Raw genomic sequence first — 24,501 nt, 5'->3', positions numbered from 1 at the left:
GCAGCAGCTATGATTAGACTCCCAGTGATGATGTTTGTTCCCACTGAGACTCAGCCCATGATCTGAGACATGTGATGCAATGACTGAACATGAAAACTGATCAAATATAACAAAAGGGAAACGTGTTGGCCATGTTCACTGCAATACACACTGTATTTGTAATTCATTTATTAGGATGTAAGTTCTGCTTTCAATCATCCTGGTAGTTTGCTTTATTGTTGCTGTTTATTTTCATCCGTGTATAACAAGGATTCCATGAAATGAATTTACACGTGTGGGCAAATTTGGAGATCTTGATAACTGTATGAATTGTAGTAACAGAATAAATAAATAAGTAGTTAGACGCAGGCCCATGAAGGCAGCCCATCAAGGCCTTAAATGCTATGTTTTTTATTCCATAAGCAGGCAGAATATTTGCACTGTAAAATATAATAATCAAAGATATCTGGGAAAGTCATTGCCTTGAAGATGTTCATTGTTTTTGTTTTTGTTTTTTTAACAAATGTCGTGAAAACGTGAATTCATTCATTGATTTTGTATCATTTTTGTACCTAATATTATACAACAAAACTCTTTGATTATAGCTGCTGAATATCAACTTGAGACGAGTCCATGATGAGCTTCCTCAGTTGCTTTTATGCCTAGCGTTTCGCGCTCTGCTGAGCAAATGACGGCCAGTTTTCCTGCGGCCTCCGTTGACGCCAAAGCCGCCATATTAAGATTCAGCATCACCTCTGACAAACAGTACAGTAGGCCGGTTTGTCTCTTTTCCCTCTAGCTTTGCTGAAGACCAGCATCGCACAAACCGGAGGAGAAAGAGAGAAGCACGTTATCAGCCAGGCCGACTGGCTCCGGCGTTCAGCTTCAAAGAAGTGCCTGCAGGCGTCGTTTCTAATATTGTCTCAGAGTCTGTGTTTTCCACAGAACTATTGATGCATAAGTGTCCTGGAAAAACAGAGGGGTGGAAACATCAAAAGTGCTTCTGAAGTGCAGGAGTTTTTTGTTTTTTTTAAACGTTACCATCTGAAAGCAAAGGTTTTCATTTGGAATGGCGCTTTTGTCTGGATGTCATTTGGACTCATTGACCGTGCAGCTAAAGTGTCACTCGTGCTCATAAACAGGACAATTACACATGTTCTCCACACATGCCGTCAAAATCTGTGTGTGTGTGTGTGCTGTCGCCGAGATGAAACAGCTGTGTTTGCCCGTGTTGCATGGATCGTGTCAGGCCTGTTAAACAAAAAAAGAAAAAGAAAGTGCAGGATATGTCCAATTGTGTCATCATTCAGCCTGATCGTACACAGTGTTGTGCAGTGTGTTTATTTACCCCCCCCGACACCACCTACCTCCCTTTTCTTTTCTCACGTACTACCCACATACATGTATGGAGCATTATGTAACCCAGGAGCTGGGTGTTGCAATGAGACGGTAAACAGCTGCAATGCCAGTGTTGGCGCACTTTTATATCACGTCAGCATAACAAGAAAGACCCCGGGCTTGTTGTGTATCAGAGACAGAGTGAGCTTTGTTGCTCAAGCTACGCGCTCACATTACACAGGCTAAAGTGACTCACATTCACGTTTGGTAACACAAATATTAATGTGACTCAGATGTGATTATTTGTGTGTGTGTAAGGGCTGTGTGGACAAATACATCAGTGATACTGAAGTGATGTGTCACTTCAGTATGTGGTTCTAGGTCAGCAGTTGGTGGCTCGTGGGCCCGCCAGCATCGGTACATGTCTCGGCAGATGATTTAACAAATCTGATCTTGAATGATTTGCTTATCTTGACAGAGTTCCGAGCTTTTATTCTGAAATAAGAATAAAAACACTGCTGTTGTCATGTTAAACAGCCGGGTTTGGGGAGTAAATGTACGTAAAATAGCTACAGTACTTGCATATGTTCAGGCGCAAAGAAGAAGCAGTATTGGTTACCACTGTGCACCACTGGTGCTACACATACCACAGTTTGAGAACCATAGTTTTTTGCTGCACTTCCATGCAGACAACCCTTCAAATCTGATCAGCGATGAGTCCAATTTGAATTGAATTTATCATAGATGATAATCTAAACATGAGCGAAGACCTTTAGGTAGAACTCCTTTAACTGCATGTTTTTTTCTATTTCCTCACTATAGCTAGTTCACGTGTGTGTTCATAAATATAAAACATGTCAGTTGGTGATTAAAGCATGTACACTGGAGCACTGTCAGCATGAAGTTTCCTTTGGCCTGATACTCACAGAGAGCAGTAGCAGTGTCATGAGTGTCAGGGCTGCATTCCAGTCCACTTCCCCGCCTGTTACATGTCATGTCATGTAACAGGCTGGTTCTGAGTCATCCGTGTGTGTTCTTTTAAACATAGAACCTAATTTAAAGCTGCTCCACCCAAAGTATTTGCCATATACTGACAAATATAATGTAATATCAATCTCCTGGCACCATCAGGACCTGTGAAAGGTGTGATGTGACAATATTTTCGGTTCTCTGTGGTCAAAAGTATCTTCTCACCGATTGCATGCAGCAGGAATGAGCACCAGACAAAATTAATTTACGGTTTCTGTCCATATTTTTGCACTTTTCACAGTGTTCAAATGTTGAATCACTTCTCATGAGTTCTTGGTCAGATCCACGTCGCACTTGCCTCATTTTACACAAAAACTGAACTGGTAAATTAACCAAAGCTCAGTCTGTGTTAAACTTTACTTTATGCAATTTGGCATGCAAATGTATCACACTAAAGATACACCCAGACATACAAGACCATATATAACGATACAAGACAAACACCCTGTTCTCCACAATATACAAGCTCTCCCCAAAACCAAATGACAACACCTCCCTCTCTCACCATCATCTTACAACTAAGTGTAAAAAGAGGTAAAGCCCACACACTGGATCTTTTCTCTTTTCCAAACCATTCTCTGTAAACACTCGAGATGGTTGTGTGTGGAAAATTGCAGCGGATCAGCTGTTTCTGAAAATACTCACGCCACATCACTCATGTTGATGCTCAGAATCATTACATACAGTGTACTGTAAGTGTACCTAATAAAGAGGCCAGTAAGTGGCGGTCACACAAGTCTTTTTCTAAATTGGCTTTATCACATTTGTTGACAGGGAGTTTGTTTCCTCTCTCCACTGACACCCAGTGTTTGCCCATTGTGTCAACTGTTGGGTTTCTCTTTCTCTCTACAATATTGTAAATTCTTGACATTGTATCATGAGGTGGATGCCTCTACCACCACTTTGTAAGGGTTCACTGTGTTCACTGTGTATCAATCTTTGACTTCAACTATGACGCTACAGTGAGGCTCAAACATTCTGTCCACATACTTCAAAACACGGGTAGATTTCACAATATTAAGGTCACTTTTACAGATACGTTCTTTGTCAGGCTGCTGTATTTTGAGCCCCGGAGCATCTTTTACCCTTTATTTGTCATGTCACAAAAGAACAGTAACCCACACAATTCACACAAGCGTAGGCAGTTGGTGCGTTCAGGACACATTTGTCACTGTGGCAGGCAGGCAGGCAGGTTCCCTGTTCTCTGGGTTGGTGGCCTGGTTTCTGCACGGGGGCTGGGCTCCCTGCATCTCCCTGCATCTCCCTGCATCTCCCTGCATGTGCTGCCTAGTAACTGTCAGATCAACACTGGGATTTATGCAAATTGGCAGGCAAGGGCTTGTGGGTCAACCGTGATACGTGGTGAGGCCGTCACTGGGACAGTATACAAAGGGAAAGTCAACAGAGAGGCAGGCAGGAACACTTTATAATCATTAGTAGAATATACATAACTGATCTGGAAGAACACGCTACAGTTTACAATGCCATAATAAATGAAGTCACATAAACCCAGAGTTAAAGGCTTGTTGATGTGCTGAAATGCAAACAATGTACACACACATTGCACTAATCAGCTAATAACATGTTTGCATTATAACTTGTTTGCAGTGTGACCCCGTCCACTTTTCTTCTGTAGCCCCGCCCCCTCTTGACCAGACTAGATGCTCATTGGCCCTCAGGTCATTTGAGTTTGAGACCCTGAGAAAATAATCGACAGGTTAATCTGAATGACCTGGTTTTGTTCCTCTAATAATAATACAGCAGGCTAACTAAGAGGTCCTTCATGCTCGTCCACATTCTTTCCCTCTTCCTTAATCCTTCTGGATTCTAATCCACAGTTCCCTCTCAGTGGTTCTTCTGACTGCAGTCCTTCCCTCTCTGCTCGTTTGTTCTTGTTGATTCATACTTTGATGTTCTGCTGTTTTTGATGACAGAAGCGGGCGCATGATGTGTGCCGGCAATAAAACAGAATACAAATACAGTATATGATGTATAGGAGCAGCCGTCGTCTTCTCTGCTTATCTCGCTCTGCAATTAACCAATGATGTATCCCCACACAGCCATGGCTTTGGATTAAACTGTTTGGGTTCTCTGTGCCATTGCTCATGTTTAACTGCTATGTTTCCTCCCTCCCATCTGCCTCTGTGCTCTTCATGCAAGAGGAAACCTCCCCTGTGACAGTGACTGCTGTAGCAGCTCGACAGATACTGTGTTCTCCTCTAAGTTTGTCTTTTATTTTATAAATTTACCCCAAATGTGTGACAAATAGAAAACATCTTATCTTATCTTATCGATGGTAGCTCAGTGGTGGAGCAAGTCGGCTTTTAACGCAAAGGTTGTGGGTTTGACTAGTCTACGTGCCAATGTGTCCTTGGGCAAGACACATAAATGTGTTATATGAAAGTGTGAGTGAATGGGTGAATGGCTTATCTTATCTTCATCCTTCACTACTATCAACACCATATCACCTTCCACATCCTGCTAAGACCACAAATGAGGAGAGGAGTTGGGCTTGTAACCGGTAGGTCACTGGTTCAATCCCAGGACCAAGGGCTGCGGGTTCCCCTGAGCAAGGCACCCAAACCCCGCCCCCTCATCGGGTGAGCAAGACACCCAAACCCCCCTTTGCTCCCCAGGTGCAGATCAGTGCTGCCCACTGTTAACTACTGGTGTGCATTAAAGATGTGTTAAATTCACTACCACTAACTGGTGTGTGTGTGCAAAGAATGACTAATTCTAGGCGGAATAATATGTGCATCAGGATCAAAACACAGTGATATTTTAAAAGATCCCATCGCTCTGTGGTTTGTCTCTGATCCAGATGATCCAGTTGGGTGTTGTGTGTAAAGATATGACATTTTCATGCCACAACACAAACAGTTGGTCTTTCTATTTCACCGGCTGGGCACTTGCGCTGCCTGGCACAGTCTAATTAGTGTGAATACATTAAGGCTGTGAGACGCTGCTACCTGGCAGGGACCGGAGCTGGGCAGGGACCGCACCAGCGGGCCCTGCTGTAATGACCGCGCCAGGCTGACACAACTCTCCCGACTGGGCCATCAGTGTGGCCCTCAGATGACAGATGGAGGGCTGCTGAAACAGGGGAGCTGTGTCGGGTTATTGCAAGCAAACAGAGCAGCCATTAGAGCAGCCAGTCTGCCAGCATGCCAACATGCTTTTGTCTTGGCTCCACCTTCACCTTGTAAGTAATATGGTGGCGCGACTGCCAAAATAATAAGTACATGTTTACTCATCATCAATTTGCATCTGTGGTTAGGTTTGGAGTTGGTTACAAATTGGGTGACAGTCATTTAATTTCTTCTCCACATGACTCATGCCTCAAAATAGGCTCCTCCCATTTAAAGCTGTAGTGTGTACTTTTTTAAATATCAAATAATTGTCTGTTGCATTCCAGCCATTGTCAATTGAATTAAGCCAATTAAGCTTGTGTATTTTTTTTTTAACATAGCAGCGTTTTGTTTCTGTGTCTGTGGAGACACAGATTTATACTGGTGGAGGGAAGTGAGACGGCACCAAAGCTTGGGTTATGGAATCATCTCCAGTTCTCTGAAACATGAGGAACCTGTGCTCCGACTCTAAACTACATATACAACCCATAGGAATATTTCCTAATGTACTGCCCCCAGTGGTAGGAGAGATACAACACCGGTATCTTTCAACTCTGTTCGGCTATAAGTGTTAGTGAGCTTAGGGTTTAAAGACAATAACACATTAAAAAACGGACTTACCTTGGCTTCGACATTCGATTGAAGAAGAAAATCTGTGTCATTAGTTTTCAAATGCAAAATGCACTTCTTTTTATTTTTACTTTCTGATGGAGTTCAACACTGTGATGTAAAATTGCTGAAGTTTTTCCATGGTTTGGATAATAGTGAGTTCTTTAAAATAATGTAGACTTACGCCTTATTACTTACAAGTTATCTTAGACTCAAGCGTATGTTTTATTAGCTGTGCCTTTTTGTTGAGTCGCAAAAATCTTATTCCATTTGCTGGGGAGCCATGTTTTCAGTTAGGGAAAATGTCTCAGGTGTCACGAAGCGTCAGCTCTGTTAGTGTTTTTATCTTGTTTAGTTCAGTTATTCTGTTAGTTTAGGTTTAAAGTCACGTTAAGTTGTTGATGTCACTTTTGGTGTGGGTTTGATTTTCACTTCCCCTTTTATTTTGGTAAATGTCATGTCTTCCTGTCGCGTAATTTCCTCAGTTTTGACACATCTTCCCTAATTCCCTCATGCACCTCACCTGGTGATCCTTTAGTAATCACTTGCACCTGCCCTAGATTCCCTCTCCCCAGTTCCCTTGTTATTTGCCAGTGCGTCGTTTATGCTTTCGAGAGAACACGTCAGAATCCAAGCCTGTTTCGCCTTTTGATAGTAAGCTCAAGGGCCAAGTCAAGTTTTCCTTCTGTGAAGAAGCGATTTTGTTTTTGTCAGAGTATAGTCGAGTTTCGTTTTTTTCCTTCTGTGAAGAAGTGATTTTGATTTTGCCTGCTTTTTTCAAGAGGAAAATAAAGTCTCTTGAAATCATTCATCGTGCCTCCTGTTTCCGAGCAGTGTATTCACCATTCCTAACATCAGGTTGGTTCTACTGTGCTGGTTGTACGGTATAGTCAGTGACATCAAACATCTACATTGAAAAAACAAACAAACAAACTATCACTTTGAGGTGTGAACCTACTAAATGGGACAAAAATTGTCAAATGGACACTTTGTTCCAGAGGGGCACTTGACTCCTCCATTACTGAGACTCTCAATGACATACTTATTGCAAAGTCTTTAAAAAATGTGGGAAAACTTCAGTTAAATGGTCATAAAGAGTATCAGTTACAAAGTAAAGAATGGCATATTTGTAAAGGTCATAAAATCACACACATCAGGCAAGAAAATATACACAATTTTACACACATGAAATCTCCAGAATCTTTATAAAGTCTAAAGGTCAAGGCAGTTGTGGGGAGGTCAGTGCACTTGTGTTTTTGGGTTTAAGTTCTAGAGTTGTGGGCGACTCTCTCTACCCCCCCCCCCAACATCTGAATTATTTTCTTTCCAAAGTGTCACTTTCACCCACTGACTTTTCACTTTGAATACAAGTGTGCAAATGTGTCCAAATATGACACGTCGATCAGAGACCTTTGAAAGCATCAGACGTCCACCACGTGGGAACTTCTACCGTTGCCCCTGACGAGCAGCGCCGCTCCTGAGGCGATCGGGTGAACAGAGAGCCTCTTTGGGGCTCCACGTGTAACAAGTCATAGAACCGTTCCCACGATGAAAGCTCTTCAATCGCTCACACACCCTCGGGGCAAACGCTGACGCTTGGCTGCTACTTTCACCTGTACTGTAGGAGAGAGCAAGGGGAGCGGATGTGACGGCTCTCATCAAGAGAGGGATGGAGAGATTTAGGAAGAGGGGATTAAAGTAAGAGATGGGGAGGATGAGGGGATATAGAGACATCATCGTTAATGTGCGTCAACCACGAGCTGCTCGGAAATGTCTGAACCTAATGTGGGACAAGAATACGTAACCTCCTGAAGGTTGTACAAGCAATTATGCCACTGTGGTGTCTTTGACGGGCAAGGTCGCATTGTCTGGAAACAGACACGAGGAGCATTATAACGTGCATTTTATATTCCGCGTGACACAGACACTTTCAGCAGACAGTATCCATCATTTAAGTGCCACTCACACGTCACCACTGTGTCCACGGTGACCTAAAATCTTCTGTAATCCTGACTCAATGCTGTAGGATTGACGTGGCACTAAAAAGTCGCCACAGTTGATTGACTGGGATTGGGGCTTTCAGATCAGTCGCTGACAGCTTTGTTTTTGGCGTCAAACAAGTAGATTTTTACTCGAGAAATGTGAAATAACTCACATGTACACAGTGTAAAGTGACGTCATCAAACACACCATATACAGTATGTTAATTATTATATGTCACTGTAAAATATTTGACTGTACATAAACAGCAGATTACAGGGTCTATATACACAGTAAATTACTGTGTCCGTGATGCTGTATTTTCACAGTAGGATAATGCATCATTTTATATGAAATAATTACACTATGACTTATAATACTATGATTTAGCATCCTTTTTCCCACCTTTTTCCATGTTATTATATCGTGTATTATCACAATTGAAGTCTGACATGATAATGATGTAATTTATTGTGACATTTACAGTTAAAGGTCCAGTAAACAACATTTTGGTGGTAATTTTCCTAATATTTAGTTTGTTTGTTTGTTTTTAGAAGGTACGACTGTATCTGATTATTTTCATAATAGATCTTGTCACATAACATTTCAGAAAATGTTGATAAATGTTGATTGTTGTTTCCCAAATCTGGAAATGATGATGTTTGTTTTAATTATTAAAAAAACATTCTGGTTCATCACTTGTCAAAACAGTTAACGATGAATGTATTAGTTTAATGAAAGGTCTTCTCTATGGATGCTACCGTGCTGCGCCACCATGGTTTTAATGGACAAATTAAACACCATTTTGGGGGTTGTAAATGATGCCTACAGGCTACAGGGAGAGAGAAATTCAGCTGCAATTGCTAAATCGTACACATTCTACCTTTAAAGCTTGTGAAATCCTCAAAATTATTGACAGAATTTGCAGTAAGAAAAGCCAGATACCTTATCGTATGAACACATTTGCTCTTGTCACATTTTCTCATCCTTAGAAAAACTTTGAGCAACACTTCAGCAGCAACATTACTGTCCATTACCAACACAAGTCCTTTATCCCCCCCCCCCAAAGTAAGAAGAAAACAAAATGAACAGAGAGGCAGATTCTGCTGGAGCCTTCACCCAACAGAAGGCAGCTCCAATAACAAAAGCAGATGTGATGGGATGACTTTGCCAGAGAGAGTTGATGTAACAGTTTGCTGGGTGTTTCTGGTATTCATTTCATTCAATCCATGCAAGCTGTGCTCTGTTGTCAGGGGAGCCGTTAGTGTGCACACACGCGCGCATGTGTGTGTGTGTGTGTGGCGGAACAGTGTGCACCTGAGCTCCTTGGTACCAGAGGAAGTGAGGTTACCATGGACACAGGAGATTATTATAGGATGCCCACAGTTTCGTCTGTGAGCATGTTGAAAATGAATAAATTAACATTTGTGGGAAAACAGAAAACTCCATTTAAAGGACTAGTGTGTGACATTCAGGAGTGTCGCTGGGCAGCAATTTACTGAGCGTATGTGTGTCTGTGTGTGTAAATGAATGCTATAATAATCCCTTTAAAATTGAATCTTGTTTTCTTTTTTGTAGCCTTAATAAAGCTGTCATTTGTACTTTAGCAAAGAGCATAAATGGTGAAGACTACAGGTTGTAACCTCACTTTTCCTAGTGCTCAGGAAACTACGGTGGCCCTCACATACCTGTAGTCTCACTATTTCTTACAGACTTTACCTTGAAGTTGAAACCTACAAATGAACTTCAAATACAGACATGTTCTTCATTAATTGGTCGACATGCACTTGTTCCCCTGAGCTGCATTTTCTCATTTCTATCTAAGCTCACTTTAGTCTCTAATGCTAATAAATCCAAACAGTAACATAAATGTCATCATTTTATCCTTTGTATCTAGTGTTTTATTGCTTTTATTACATTTGTTATTTTATTCCTTTATTCTCTTCCTCTTTCTTGCTCTTGTGTGACACAGTGTGCGTGGGTTTTTTATTTCCCTTTAGCTTTTGTTTTTTTTTATTGTGGATTTTGTGGCTCCTGTCTCCGTTCTTCTTGTTTCCGCCCTCCAGTGTCCCGTTATTGCGCCGCGTTTGTCACAAACACTTTACAAACTTATACCGTTGCATTATACGAGACCCGGGAATGTCACGTGTCGCACCACTCACTGAACGTGCCGTGGTAATTGCATGAATGGGAGCAGGTTTACATGTGACAGAAGGGAGATTAAAAGCCTCAAATCACAGTCAAATCACATGTTTACACTAATAAAGCCTCCGTCTGGTGCACAGTTGGTTGTTCTCCGAGGATACAGTGTGACAGTGTGTGCGTTTGGTGCTTGATATACAGTAATTTTGTTTCACTTGGACCACATGCACGCTTGCACAGGCTGCTCCTCCTCCACAGCCAGAGTCAGCTTTAAGTGTTCAGAGAGGTGACAAACTATCCAGCTCGGCGCCAGAGTACGGAGTGTGTTCAGACACTTTTTTGCGCCAGGGGACAGATATATCAAACTTAATGGTGTCAAAACTTGAACCTCTTCTCTCTCCATATGGAACAATGACTCTATGTAAACATGTAGCAAGAGGAGGAGGTTTTTCCAGCCAACAGAGGGCGCTGTGTCATTTGTTTGCAAGTGTAATAATGCTGCATGGAGCTCTGTGGTCTGGAGGCTGAAGATAGAGGGATAATTATATCTAATTAAACTTGATGCAGCCTCAGCCACGGCCTCCTACACAAATCAGTGATGACACACCGATCACAAGGCGTCCTCTTGGATGGAATTATAGAAAATTCAAGATTTTCTGGTCACCTAAGTGCACGATTTACATAACTGTGCAACATTTGTCTCTGAGGTGCTTGATTTATTGAGATGGAAAGCGTTCATTTCTCATCTCAGCCTTTCCAAAAACTGTCAGTATCATCGCTGTGGTTTTACCTTTGTGCAGGCGCTTCCACACAATCACTCACCACCGCTTTCTAACAACCTTCCTCTTTCTCTCTGCTCCTCCATCCATCTACTGCCTTGTTCCCTTCACCCCACCACCTCCTCCTCCTCCTCCTCCCTCCTCATACGCCTCCCATCATCCTCCCTCTACCTCCTCATCTCTTCCTTTTCCCTGATCCACTGCTGGTTAGTGGTAGCTAAGATTAATCCAGTGTGTCACTCATAGCATAACCTCTGTATAGTCCTGTTCTTTCTTTGTATTAAGAATTTCAAAAATAAAGTCCGACTCCAGTCTGACTATAAGCATATACATGAAGGAGTAATTGGACTATAAATCGCATTATCCAGGTATGTTAGTCCGACTAAGACTAGCTCGATTTTTGTCAGATTAATGTGTTTAAATGACAATTATTGGCTTAGTCTGACTAAAATTGGACTTTTAACATGCATGGAAATGCACTGAATGTATAACAATATTTGTTTTCTGCCTCCCTTGAGGGAGTGTTTGTACGTGTACAGCAGCAGCAGCGCAGGGGCGGGCGGAGACAAAAGGTATTTATAATGTCCAACTTCCTGAGTGCAGTCAGGTGATAAGACATCTGTCATGTGTCTCAAGACATGTTTCCTTTTTCTTTTGTTATAATCGTCATATCCTGTTTTATTTTGTAATACTCACACCACTTCCTCTCATTTCAGACTCCTTCACTCCGCCCCCCTCAGTTATTGATAGACACGCCCCAAATAACATGCACCTGTTTGTCGTTAACTCACCTCTCTGGCTGTACATAAGCTCAGTTCAGACTTCACTCCGTGCCGCATGGTGTTTTCAGTTTTCCTGTGAGTGTTCTCCAGTGTTAGTTTTCTTGTGCACGAGCATTGTCTTTGGGTTTTTGACTCCTCTCTCTAGTCCAGGACTAGATTTTTTGTACAGCCGTATAGCTCACATATAACAGCTACAAGCTACTGCACAAATATACTGTATTTTAAGGGGAATTGCCCAGCTGTTGTAGCTTTGGTCTCACATTATTTGACCCACGTTAATCTGCTTTTTGTCTGTGTGTTCGTCTCATATTCTGGAGCAGAGCCTGCCCGCACTCTCGTCCTGTTGTCTCTGTGACCTCAAGACGTCCTTGGCTGAAAGTGTCTGCTCTGTGTGGATGTAATCCTGGTGATACATGGTAAACTCCTGACCCGACTGTGCTGTGGTCTCTCTGTTAAATGCTATTACGCAGGCCTCTAATTGCTACTGACATTCATTTACCCACTAAGGCTATCACCTTCCCCATGACTTGCATCTCTGTGTATATGTGTGCGTGTGTGTTTGTGCATGTGTACAATGCCGTGTATTATGTCCTGCTGCTGCTGCTGTGACCAGTGAGATTATTCTTACTGTTCTTATAGACTAATCAAAGCAGGATTTCAATTCCCTGCCACTTCCACAGCACGCACTCACCAGAGACTCTCCAGCTCTCTCCCCAGTGTGCTGTAAAGCAGCAACTGTTATATAAGCACTCGCTCAGAGTGACATGTATTCACTATATAACTGCACCACAGTGTGGTTACACAGGGATTTATTCCAAAACATGACACACACAAGTGGTTGTGTTGCGGTTTTGGAACATCACCTGCAACCAGGCTCCTATTAGACGATAGACTTCTATTCAATGGAGTACTATTTGTAAACCAGCAGAGTCAACCCCTTGTGGCTATGTTCTAAGGTGGTGGACCAACCCTTGGAGACTTGCTTCATCAGCAGTTGCTCTAAGCAAACACTGAGGCTTTCCAAAAAGATCTCCACAGACCCGTCTCATGTCCTGTTCGAGGAATACCAGAAAGCGCTATAGGGTGCTCGGCTGCAGAAGCAATAAATACAAACATTCATTCCTGAACCAAAAATATTAAAACGTTAAAAGGAATACTTCACTGATTTGCATATATTTTTGAAAAATTGTGCTTCCCACCCTTAGTTTCCCCATGAATGAAGGAATGTCTTCTTTCTTTTTTTTGTTGCATGCCTACCAGTGACGCGAAATGACATCACTAGTTGGCAAGCCTTGGTCCGAGGCTTAAAACTACGACGCTAGTGCTGCACTTTTTAGACCGACCTATAGGGGGACGAGACCTCATGTAAACACGGTGTCGGCCATCTTCGCTAACCATTACCCTAACAGGCTAAAAACAATGGCAAAGGGAGTTTTCAAAATGATATGGCAGAAGGAGAATTTGAGGATCTGGTGCTGGAATCCGTGGCTATACGTGTACGAGCCTCAATACAGCGAGGAGCAAGCAAGCACTGTCATTTCTACTGATTTTTGTCATATGCCTATCTATTGTTTATGACTGGTCAGAATGGTGAATGCATACGGACGATTATTATCTTATCTATCTTATATTTTTAACCTCCTGATCACCTTCAGAACTGGAAGCATCTGTGTGATGTTGTTGTTGTTGTTGTGTATATTCTGAGGCCACAGAAGAAGAAGAAGCACAGACAGTGATGTTGTTTTATTATACCTGATGTCTTCTAGCTATCAGGTATAATGTGAGTCCATGACATAGTGACAGAAATTGTTCCAGCATCTCCCACCTTGACTATGCTCTTTTCTTTGACTGATATTTTTGTGGAGGCCTGATACTCAAATAAATACAGTAGAATGGTAAAGCTCTGCTATAGGGTTAGACCGTAGCCTGTTTGTGATTAAGGAAGAGAATGATCTACACGCCTTAGCTGATGCGCTGATAAGAAAGCATGTGATATACGAGTGGCATGTTGAGTGTGACCTTAGTGGATTTAAATATTGAGTTTAAGGATGAAAGCAATACTTTTGAATGAGATGGTACGCCCAGTAAATACTTGACCACAGGAGGACTCGCATCTGAGCACAAACATGCTTTGATTAGTGTTAGGGTTGTATTTAAAGAACGAAGGAAAGAAAGTATGTGTGGCACAAATACACACACACACACACACAGCCTACTGTACTCACCTCTTTGTCATTTCAATTATTTTGAAAAATGGCTCATCCTCTCATAGACACCACTTTTAAATAAGTTGCAGCTAATTGCCACGCTGGTGGTTACTAAATTATTTACTAAATCCTCTTTTGCATTGAGCCATTAGTAAGACTAATGTTTCAGTTGCGAGGTTGTGAAAAGTAGCTGTGGCTGTAGCATTCATCCTCCTCCTCCTCCTCCTCTTCCTCCAGCACGGCACACCGTGCTCACCCACCCTGCTTCAAACACAGGTCAGACAAAATTACAAGACAAACAGCACAACACAGCGTTTCCCTCAGGAGTCGGTGGAGAATAAAAAATAGCTTAAAAAAAGAATCCAGAAGAAGGTAGTTAAGCAACATTATGGATGCTACCAACCAACCACAGTGAGCATCAGGTCGCTGTAACACTTTAAAAAATAGCTGATGATCGATCTGTGTTTGGAATACAGTGCAACCTTGGGAGGAAGATTGAGTATCAATCACTTAATCAGGAAGTGAAATAAATAAATAAATAAATAAATAAATAAAGCTACAGCTCTGGAATAATGAAGAATAATTCTGCTGTTTCTGTAGCAGACACTGTGTTAGTGGCTTATTACACCTCTATACGTTTGAAATAATGAAATAAATGGAATCAGCGCCACAACTAACGATTATTTTCATAACTAATTAATCTACTTTCTCAATTAATAGATTAGTTGTTTAGTCCATAAAACAACAGAAAATGGTGCAAATTGTGCTCCTCTAACCTGGAAATGTTCTCAAATGTATTTTGTCCACAAACCAAAATGATTCAATTTAAATGATTTCTTTGTTGTATGGAGCAAAGAAATCAGAAAATATTCACATTTAAGAGTGAAAAATAACCTTTAAGTTCATTTGATCAAAATACTCTCGTAAGAGTTGCTTTATAGTGTCACTATAAAAATGTTTGTGATAAAAGTCTGAATAATCACGATTCATACTTATGACTCATTGGGATTAGGCTTTTCAACAGACAAAAACCTAAAATGGCCTAATATCCAGGCACTCTGGTGCATAAGTTTACTCCTGTTCAGTTCCAAGCTTGGATATATAGAGAAGGACGGGAATCGGACATAAACCTATTTAAATCTTATCCAAAAACCAACAATGTAGATCGCAAAATCCACTGAGACAGAGCATCAAAAAAAAGACAAGTGGAGTAAAGGTGAAAGCTGTTAGAAATATAAAACCTCAGGAAAAGAAGGACAGTAACATTACCTCACTGAATTATGATCTATTCATAAAACCATCTGTTACAGGTTGTCAAGCCTCAGTATTGGTGTCATATGGGGGAAGCTGTTCCTGTCCGATACACAGGCTTGCAGCCTGAAGAAAGCCCACATCACCGCCTCACTTTGTGTGTCACTATTTGACGCAATACTCCACACATGAGAGAGCCTATGTGTGTACTGTATATGTGCACTTCTCTAAGAGGGCCATTTGGAGAGCAGCAGGTCAATACACATTCATGGGGAGTGCATTGCCCTGAACGCTCCAGCCGTCCGTAAAGCCTCAATGCCACTTTCCACCATATTCTGTTTACCGCATTAATCCATCCCACGAAAGCGTCAGTCTGTGCTTGGAGAGAGGGACACACACACACACACACACAGTGAAGGCTCACATAGACACACATTTTCACAGCTTCAGTGGCAGAAAATCCATAGCCCTTTCTGGGAGGAGGAATTCCATTAGATAATAGATATGGAATCCATCTCGATTCCCCACCTTATCTTCTCCCAGGGTGAGGGATCGATACTGGGGCTTCAGCTCAACTGCCAACAATAGCAGGAAATTGATGGGACAGAGTAAACAGTGTGCAGGGCTGGCAGTGGCACTTTCTTGGCCACTTTTGTAATGCAAATAGGGGGTTGGGGGGTGTTCATGAACCAACTCATAGGGAGAAAATATTCACAATTCCAAAATGTATTGTTTTTACATTAGAAACTAAGCAACAGTGGATGCAGAGGCAGAATATGTCTAGTTATCTGAGCAAATGGTTGTGCAGTGCACACAGTAATGGCATCTAATTTTCCACAGAACAGCGGAGGTTTCCTGTCAGAGTTGCCAGGTGCTGTGTTTATGGACACCGTTGCCTGGCAACACATTCCAAACAGCATTAGGATATGAGGACAGGGGAGCAGCGGCGGGGTGAGTGTGAGGTCAGGTGCTGCATAAGCTGTATAGATACTGGCATACTGATCCGTGCTCACCGAGGGACATGGGTGGTTCCCCATGCAGGGGATGAGTCACTCACTGTGTTTGTGTACTGTGGGTGGTGTACTGTATGTGGCAACATGTGTGTGGGTGGCGGTGGGGTAAGTCTACAGCTGGCCGATCACAGAGGTGCAGAGTCCGTGCTTTGCTGACATGTTTGCCGAGCTGACGCGCCAGGAACTGTGTCATATGGGTGAAACTGCAAATGTTTTCAAGCTGGGAAAGTTGGACGCCGCATGGGCATCGTCCTCTTTCTGCTTTGAGCGTCTCCTCTGGAGCACCGAGGAGCTTGGTGTCCTTTTGCTCACACTCAAAGGAGGGGACAAAATGAGTCTCCACCTTTTTTTCTTTTGTAGGGATTAACTCTGTCATTGCGTGCTATGACATCTGCCGTCTCTAGTTACTCAGTCACTTTCTGTGCCGATAACTGTACCTGTGCGCGAGATGGCGTTGAGCAGAATCTGGGTGTAATTGTCACAGATGGCCCATTCCATCGCTAATCCTGCTCAGTATGTGCACATATAGCCACTAGCCACTTTATTAGGTACACGGGACACCTGTAGTAGTGGCACCCTGTGTGTTCTGCTGCTGTAGCTCATGGTCTTGGTTATTTGAGTTATTTGAGCCTCTCTATCATCTCTTCTCTGGGGTAAATTCACATTTTCATTTTTTGGGAAAACCCTTGTGATGGATGTGAGTGTAAATCCCTATAAATCTGCAGTTCCTGAAATACTCAGACGGACCCATCTGTCACCAATAACTATTCCACGTTCACTTAAAGGGCCACTTCACCCAAATTGTTTTTACAGTTTTTTCACTAATTTGATCATCAGAGAGTGGTGGATCTGAGAAAAAATATTGGAAAAAATATTGGAAAAAATTAAAATAAATAAAATTGACAAAAACTCTACGTCAAATAGTCACTTCCTTCAAAGAAAATAAAATCCAGACACTACTGCTCTTTACTGTCTGTTTCTGTCAAGTTTTTATAAGTAAGAGAAAAGTCAAATCCTGGTCAAATTTAATCCGACTCTGTCATAGAATGTGAATTAAACAAACACAGCAGCCGCATAATGATTTTGAGTTTATTCTACATTTGATCAAGTGGAGAAAAAAAATGGTTGAAAGTGCCCTTTAAATCACTTATTTTGACACTTGGTTTGAACTGAGTCTATATTTGCATTGACAAGCACTTCAACAAGTGTACCTAATAAAGTGACTGGTACAGCCATCCCCCAACTCAAACCTGCCCCACACCAGTAAGTAAGTAACACAGCCAGCAGGTGGAGCTGTCCTCTGTGGTAACACCATGTTTGCTTTGGTTGAACTATTTACTTTGTCCTCACCATCCATCACCAGTGGACACCTAACTGTCAATCCAGAGAGGAGAGTCAAACATGACCGCTGACATTTCTCCACGGGCCTGCGCCGCTCGCTCTACAATCAGCCGCGATGAGATAGATGAATGATGAGGCCATTTTAGATAATTGTGACACACACGATTACAAGTTGTGAGTGACACGCTCTTCTCTCTGATTCCTGTGGTTGTCTACTGGAGCGTTATCTGCCGTAATAGAGTCAAATCTTCACAGACAAATCCCTTTAATGTCATCCACAGCACCCAGGGGAGACCACCCTCAATGGGAGCACGGTGGCGGGAGCTAATTTCCACCCACACAATAGACTCATTTCTCAAGACTGCCTTGTTAGCTCACACCACTTCTTCATGTGCAAGGCTCTCTCTCGCTCTGTGTATATGTGGGCACACATTAGATGGAGAATCGCACCGTCTGAGTGTTGCCACTCAGGAGAATTAAGGTCATGTTGTCATGCTTCTTGAATACTAACAACTTGAGGGCGACGCTTTCATTTTCACGGACTCATAGTGGTCTAATCGGGTTCCCGATCAGACAGAGATGCAGCGAAAAATCCTTCAGTGCGAAGTAGACAGAACGTTCTCACAGATAACATCGGGCAGTGAGACTTGTTGGGAGAGAAAAAAGGATCAGAACGTGATCACAGGTTTTGATTGAGTATTGAGCCTTTGTGTTTGAGCCGTTCCTGGCGCGCCTCGCCTCGCCTCGCCGGCACAATGATGTCATCTGTGGGGAGGTATTTCTCTCAGACACAACCTGTCTGCTCCTGTCAGGGGCCACAGTAACTCAAGCCGCCTTGAAAGTCTGGGAGTGAGCACCGGTCACTTGCAGACAAGGGCGTTATTTATTTTTTCTGGAGGAGATTCAATACCTCCTCCTGCTGCTCCGAGCTCTGTACTGAACTCAGAGGCACAAAACACATGCTCCCCCCCCAAGAGACACTCGGGAGGTTGTGATCTCAGTCACAGAGTGCCAAGTTGTATAACATGATAAGTCATTGTTCGTGTATAAAATCACAGAACTAAAGCTCTTAAGATACAAGGCTTCCCTCATTCACTAAAGCCACAATATTCAAATAATATAAACAACAAAGAAAACTTAAAAAGTAAGTAAGTAGGTACACGAAACATGGAATAAAGTGTCTGAAGCCCATCTGCTTCCAGGTTCAATGTGCATTCTGCATACGTTGCATGGCGCAAGATTAAATGATCCATCAAATGAATGACTCTTAATTTATTTAATGCACCTTAACATCAAAAGATGAAAGGACACATCAGCGGAGAGAACTTCCTCCTCAAGACACAATATTGAACATGCAACACTGCAACAAATCCCTGCTTGGGAAAAGAAGAAAAAAAAGCCCATGCCAAAGCATTCTGAGTTAGCGTGCAGCAATCGATTGGCTTAAAAGGTTATGTGAATCAATACAAAGTTGTTTTGGGCACCAGCACTATTATATTAATGTCATCCTGAGAAATAGGCACTAGCTTAGGTGGCTTGTTGGCCAGCATGTTTTCCTTTTTAACTCCAGACACTGGATCCTTGTTACTACGCTAAGAACAGTGTTTCTAAAGAGTCATTTCGATACAGTCGTGTCAATTTGTATTTTAAATAATAGAAGACAAGCGTGTAGTGGCGAGGTCAGGGGTCGTGTAACTAATGGAACTATATAAGCAAAATTTAAAAATAAAAGTCCTTCAAGAGATGCTCTGTGACTTGTGAAGTAGCTCATTGTGCAGTCAAGGATGACACAGAGGTTGAAGTAGTCACATATTTACTCAGCTCTCTCCCAGTGCCTCTGGCACATGCTCTTCCCAAGGTCAGATACTGCATTGCATAATAATGGAAAAAGAAAAGAAAAACAATCGCACATATGCATGCAAAACACGAAAACTGTGCTACAATGAGGGCAAGAAGAAGCCAACTAAAAATAGAGCTATCACTGCAGTCGTCACCCCGAGCATCAGACCACCACTCCACACTTCTTCTTCTTCTTCATCTCGTAACTGCCTGCCTCGGAAGCAGCCAAGACTTCCTGAGCTGACTGTTGACCTCATGTTACACATGTGCCAGCGAGCAAAAAACAACCACGGAGCAGTGTGTAATTCAGTGATTTAAGAGGATTTCATTTCTTTTCAGAACTGCGATTAATCTCAAGCATTGATACGAACACAACTGTGCTTTGTATACGTCTCGTGGCAGATGAACTTACCTGACCACGATTGCCAAAAACACCATCCAACGATGAAGAAGAAGAAGACACTATTCGCATTGACATCAAAGAGTTCAAGGCAGCAAATCTTAATCGCCGTTGAAAAACTCTGCGTAACTTGCGATTAATTCTAAATATTCAAAGTAATATTAATTACTACTATTAAGTACGAGAGAATCTAAAGATGCTATAAAAATTGTAGCTTAATTAAAATATGCTTCTCCTCAGTATTAAGAGAAAAAGATGCCTTTAATCACATCCAATGTTGTGATTAATTACTTATTTTGTTCATGGATACACAACCGCTGTGTGTGTTAAAACGTTACATCTTCTCACCCACCTTGCTGTGGCTTTTCTCTTCTTTCTTCCGCTTCCTTGTATCCCCTCTCTCCCCTCCCTCCCCTCCCTATCCTCCCTCCCACGGCCTCGGGGAGCTGTTAGCTATCTGAATGCTGGCACTCTATTGTGAGCACTCATTGATTGCTTCTGTGCTCCCCACAGCCGGCCGGGCCAGTCAGCATGGGGCCCCGGCTGTCTGCCTTATCTGCCACCGCTCAGTCGACATACAACTGCTGAAAATACAGAGGAGAAATGGTGCGAACGCTGAGAGAGTACGAGTGAACGAGAGAAGGGGGGAGAGCATTTATAAAAGACTGTCCAAGCTTCCAGAGGCCAGCGGTCATATCATCTGTTTTCTGTCCCTCTCTCTCAGCGCCTTGTTCCTGCCGCTGCCAGAGACAATCAATGGTGTACCCAAGCAGACTTCTCCTGTCCTGTTTTAAAATAGTGCTATTCCGGCGTTTCCCGGCAGGAGACAATCCATTTATTGCCCCACATTTTCTCTCCTGGTCCCAAATATGAACTCTTCCCTCAGTCACTCAATTACCCAGTTTCTCACATAAAACAGCAGCGTTTAGTTTATTCCTTATTTATTCACTCAATACATGGCCAACAAAAGACTCACCCAATGATATCTACGCCTTCTTAAAGGGCTGTTCACCCATTTTTCCCCCCCACTTGGTCAAATGAAGAATAAATGTAAAATCATTATGATGCTGCTGTGTTTGTTTAGACCAGTTGTTCTAAATGTGATTTTTTGAGATATTTTAATCATAAAACTTGACAGAAACACAGTGAAGAGCAGTGCAGGGCTTTTATTTTCTCTGAAGGAAGTGACTTTGACGTCGACTTTTTGTCAATTTCTATTATTTTTTACACTCTCAAATGACTTTGTTGCTGTGTGAATGAGACCTGTATCTCACATCCACTGTCTGATGATCAAATAACACATTTATCTCTGGAAATTAGTAAAAGAAATGTATATTTCTTGGGTGAAGTGCATGGTCCACACCATTAGACAACCTTACCCATGGTTTTTCCATAGTGACGTGGCACACGAAGTTGCTGTAACTCAACTGTAATTTCCGAATACTGTGTGGCATAATAGGAGATTATTTCCGAACTTTGGTACACGTGTATCATGTCAAAATCTGTCAATCAGGTTGGGTTTATGGACACTTTTTGGATTTGTTGTACAGAGGGTTAGGGTTAGTGTTTTAATCAACGTCAAGTTGACTCTATGCTGTCTTAAGACATTAAAGTCATTAAAACAATGGGGTAATAAGAAATACGCCCCCTACTGGTCACAGGAAATAAGCCTTGTGGTGGTCTCGTGCCACCGAGCGGCGTTTAGAACACAAACAGCCTTGATGTTCCCTGATTGAATGAAAAAAAACGACTTTCGTCTTCTGTCATTTGACTTTGATCTGTGTACGAGTTGCCATGCCAACCATGACAGGTGTCTTCAATGTGCGCAGATTAAAGGCAAACATGTGTACAGATCTAAGACAACAGTGTGAGTACTCGCAGGTGAATTTAAGGTTAGGGTAATAGAAGAGTAAAGGTTAATGGAGGCAGTGTCGTTAAACCCTAAAGGAGAGTACAGGCGTTTTCTTACGACAGAAAAACCCCGTTTTCTCGTTGACCACTCGTTCCAGAGAGATGTTGCAGGTGGTGTTGGTGGAGGGAGCTTTGCTCGTGCTCTTCAGCTGCCTGGAGGTGTGGTACTTTGTGCGTGGGGCCCTGGCTGTGGTCCATGCATGGTTCCAACCCAAAATATGGGACATTCTCACTGTGCACAGCTTTGGATCCATGGTCCTTCCTCGTGATCTGGACCAAATGTGCCACATGAACAACTCTCGATACCTGAGAGAGTGCGACTTTGCTCGCTTACACTTTTACACACAGAACAGGCTGCTACTAGCCTTATTCCAGCTGGGCGGCAGAATGGTGGTGGGTGCTTCCACCATCAGGTACCGGCGCTCCTTGGCAATTTGGGAGCCTTTTGAGATCCAGACCAAAATATTGGGATGGGATGAAAAGGCCTTTTACGTGGAGCAGCGCTTTGTGTCCAAGAGAGACGGCTTTGTGTCGGCCGTCATGTTCTGTAAGCAGAACCTGCTCGACTGCAGCCCAGACAAGCTCATCGCATTTCTGTGGAAAAGGAGGGTGAGTTCAAGCAGAATAGAGTGTCAGTAAAGCTGTGGGAGGCGGAATAACAATTTTTACATTTATTTAAAGTAATGTTGTTCCCCGGGGCTGCGTAGTAGTTTTGAGTTTAGCTGTTTATACTGTTTATACCACTACGTTTTCATTTAAAAACAGCATTTTGAGATAAAAGTGATCGGCAGCCAAATGAGTATTTCAGCTCTGTATTCACACTTACATGTCTAAAAATGTAATGCACGCGTCGATCACATGATCAGGGTTAACATGCCAGTGCAAACAGGAAGGCAATTCTAGCAGGCTTCTACGTTATGACATATGGACACAGTTAAATGATAAATTAAGCTTTTTGTCCACAACTGATGGTCAAGTTGTGCATGATGATAAGAAGCAAGCAGGAAGTGAATGCACGTTCAAAAGGCAGTCCTGGAGTTTTAAAATTGAAGTGGAACAAGCAATGTTTTACACCTCATTTGTGTTGCTCTGAAACACCAGGGTTAGTGTGGATGGCAGGTGTATCCGGAGCAGAATTTATGTGTTTCTAAACGAAAACAGAGTAGCATGAATGTAGCCTAATAAATCAAAATGGATGCCTTTAGTTTAAACAGACTTTTTTATGTGTTTTTTTATGGTTGTAAGTTGTGTTTAACATCAATATGTCTTACCTGGATGAAATAACAAAACCATAATCATGTGAGTCTCCATTCAATCATCACATTTGAGGAGCTTAACTTTGGGAACATTCTGTGTTTTTTACTTGAATGTCATCAGCGACTTATTTGCAAGCTGCAACCTGGCTTTATGCCGCCCCATCATTGGACTAAAGTCTACACTTTGTCCGTGTAGATGGAGAGCCCTGAGCTTCCTGAGGACGTCAAACATTGGATCAGCTTCCTTTCAGCCAACAGCCAGACCCTGAGAGCAGAGCGTCAACTGACAAGGAGACAAGAATAAGTGAAGCAACACCAAGGCATCATGTAGTATCAGCACGTATATAATGGGCATTGCATGCAGTGTAGAATATATATGAACATAGATCCAGAGAGTGCACGCACTCAACCAGTGAAGCATCACTGAGAATTGGTCTTGATTAATAAAATTCCACTAATCTTGTATGGGTCACGTCTGTCTGCTGTTTTATTTATTTATTTTTAAATTTGAATAAGCTGCTTTTGATACCAAGTGGGCCAAAATTCAACTTTAAGCTATGTGTGAGATGTCATTTGCTCTCAAAGGCATGGAATCAGATCTCCATTTCTCTCTTTTGAACGCAGCTATGACAGCTATGAAAATCCAGGACACTGCAAGCGTGCCGTTTTTTGGACAACTTGACAAAAAGATCACTCTAAATTAAAGCAAACCAGGAAGTAAACGTTAAAGTTAAATAGTTAATCGTCACAATCGCAATCTTTATTAATGCTAATTCTGTAAACCATGTTCCCATTTAGAGGAACATAGATGATAAAGCACAGCTTATATGAGTAGACACCAGTGTGGCTGACAACTGGTATTGTCCAGTAGGTTCCTGGTTGCAGGTGACGTCTCTAAATCTTCGACGTTGGATTCTTGTGGTTGACGTCACATGTGGTTGCCTCTACACAGAGACACTCTGAAATAAAGGCTTGTGTATAAACGGGAGCCTGTATTCAAATTGTGATGAGATGTTACCACATCAATGATAGTTTACTTCCAGTACTCTGTTCGATTTGTCTAGACCCCTGGTTCTCAAATTGTGGTGCTTGTACTGCCAGTGGTACACAAGCTTCCTCTTCCAGTGGTACTGGGAGGATAATGCGTAGTGTATCAAAAATGAAATTAATCACAAAATATTATAGTAATAAATTACATAATAATAGAGTCACCTTATCTCTTGCTCCATCTTAATCTAATCTCACTATACCATATGTAAATCTGTCTCCTCTGAAAAGTCTGTAGCTGACTTTGCTCGGTCCATTTACGCCACTGTATTTTAACGTTAGTTATAATGGTGTTACTTTAAGAGCTGGAGCTTAGTAAAAACTAATAATCAGCCATTTACACCAAATCAAATGATCCTTCTTTGTCTGGATTCTTGCTTCGGTGTGAAACACGAATCAGACAGTCACTCAGTCACTCTGCACTTGATGATAGACCTAGTAAACAGCCATCAGACCTCTGCGTGAGCAGG

At 42.2% G+C, this 24,501-nt stretch overlaps 1 protein-coding gene across 2 annotated transcripts; it reads left to right on the top strand.

The window, feature by feature from the left end:
• Window positions 1–12,100: 12,100 nt before the first annotated feature.
• LOC122760265 (protein THEM6-like) lies at window positions 12,101–23,449 on the top strand. Of its 2 annotated transcripts, none has more exons than XR_006358357.1 (2): window positions 12,101–12,182; window positions 23,181–23,243. XR_006358357.1 is itself a non-coding variant. In XM_044015350.1 (2 exons), exons 1-2 carry the CDS (start codon window positions 21,831–21,833, stop codon window positions 23,286–23,288), a joined length of 615 nt encoding a protein of 204 aa, XP_043871285.1. In that variant the 3' UTR covers window positions 23,289–23,449. The 2 variants fall into 2 exon arrangements, 1 of the variants encoding a protein (XP_043871285.1); XM_044015350.1 differs by lacking the exon at window positions 12,101–12,182 and adding an exon at window positions 21,831–22,337 and having other exon boundaries at window positions 23,181–23,449.
• The last annotated feature ends 1,052 nt before the right edge of the window (window positions 23,450–24,501 follow it).

Source organism: Solea senegalensis, unplaced genomic scaffold (assembly GCF_019176455.1).
Source record: "Solea senegalensis isolate Sse05_10M unplaced genomic scaffold, IFAPA_SoseM_1 scf7180000013311, whole genome shotgun sequence".
In the NCBI taxonomy this organism is placed as follows: Eukaryota; Metazoa; Chordata; class Actinopteri; order Pleuronectiformes; family Soleidae; genus Solea; species Solea senegalensis.
The sequence above is the reverse complement of the archived record's forward strand: the minus strand, read 5'-3'. Positions and strand labels throughout refer to the sequence as shown.

Excerpts from the sequence above, each read along its gene's own strand:
- LOC122760265 (XM_044015350.1), top strand. The coding sequence starts at position 21,831 with ATGTTGCAGGTGGTGTTGGTGGAGGGAGCTTTGCTCGTGCTCTTCAGC. Across the intron at positions 22,338-23,180 it reads CATTTCTGTGGAAAAGGAGG|ATGGAGAGCCCTGAGCTTCC; the intron begins GTGAGTTCAAGC and ends TTGTCCGTGTAG.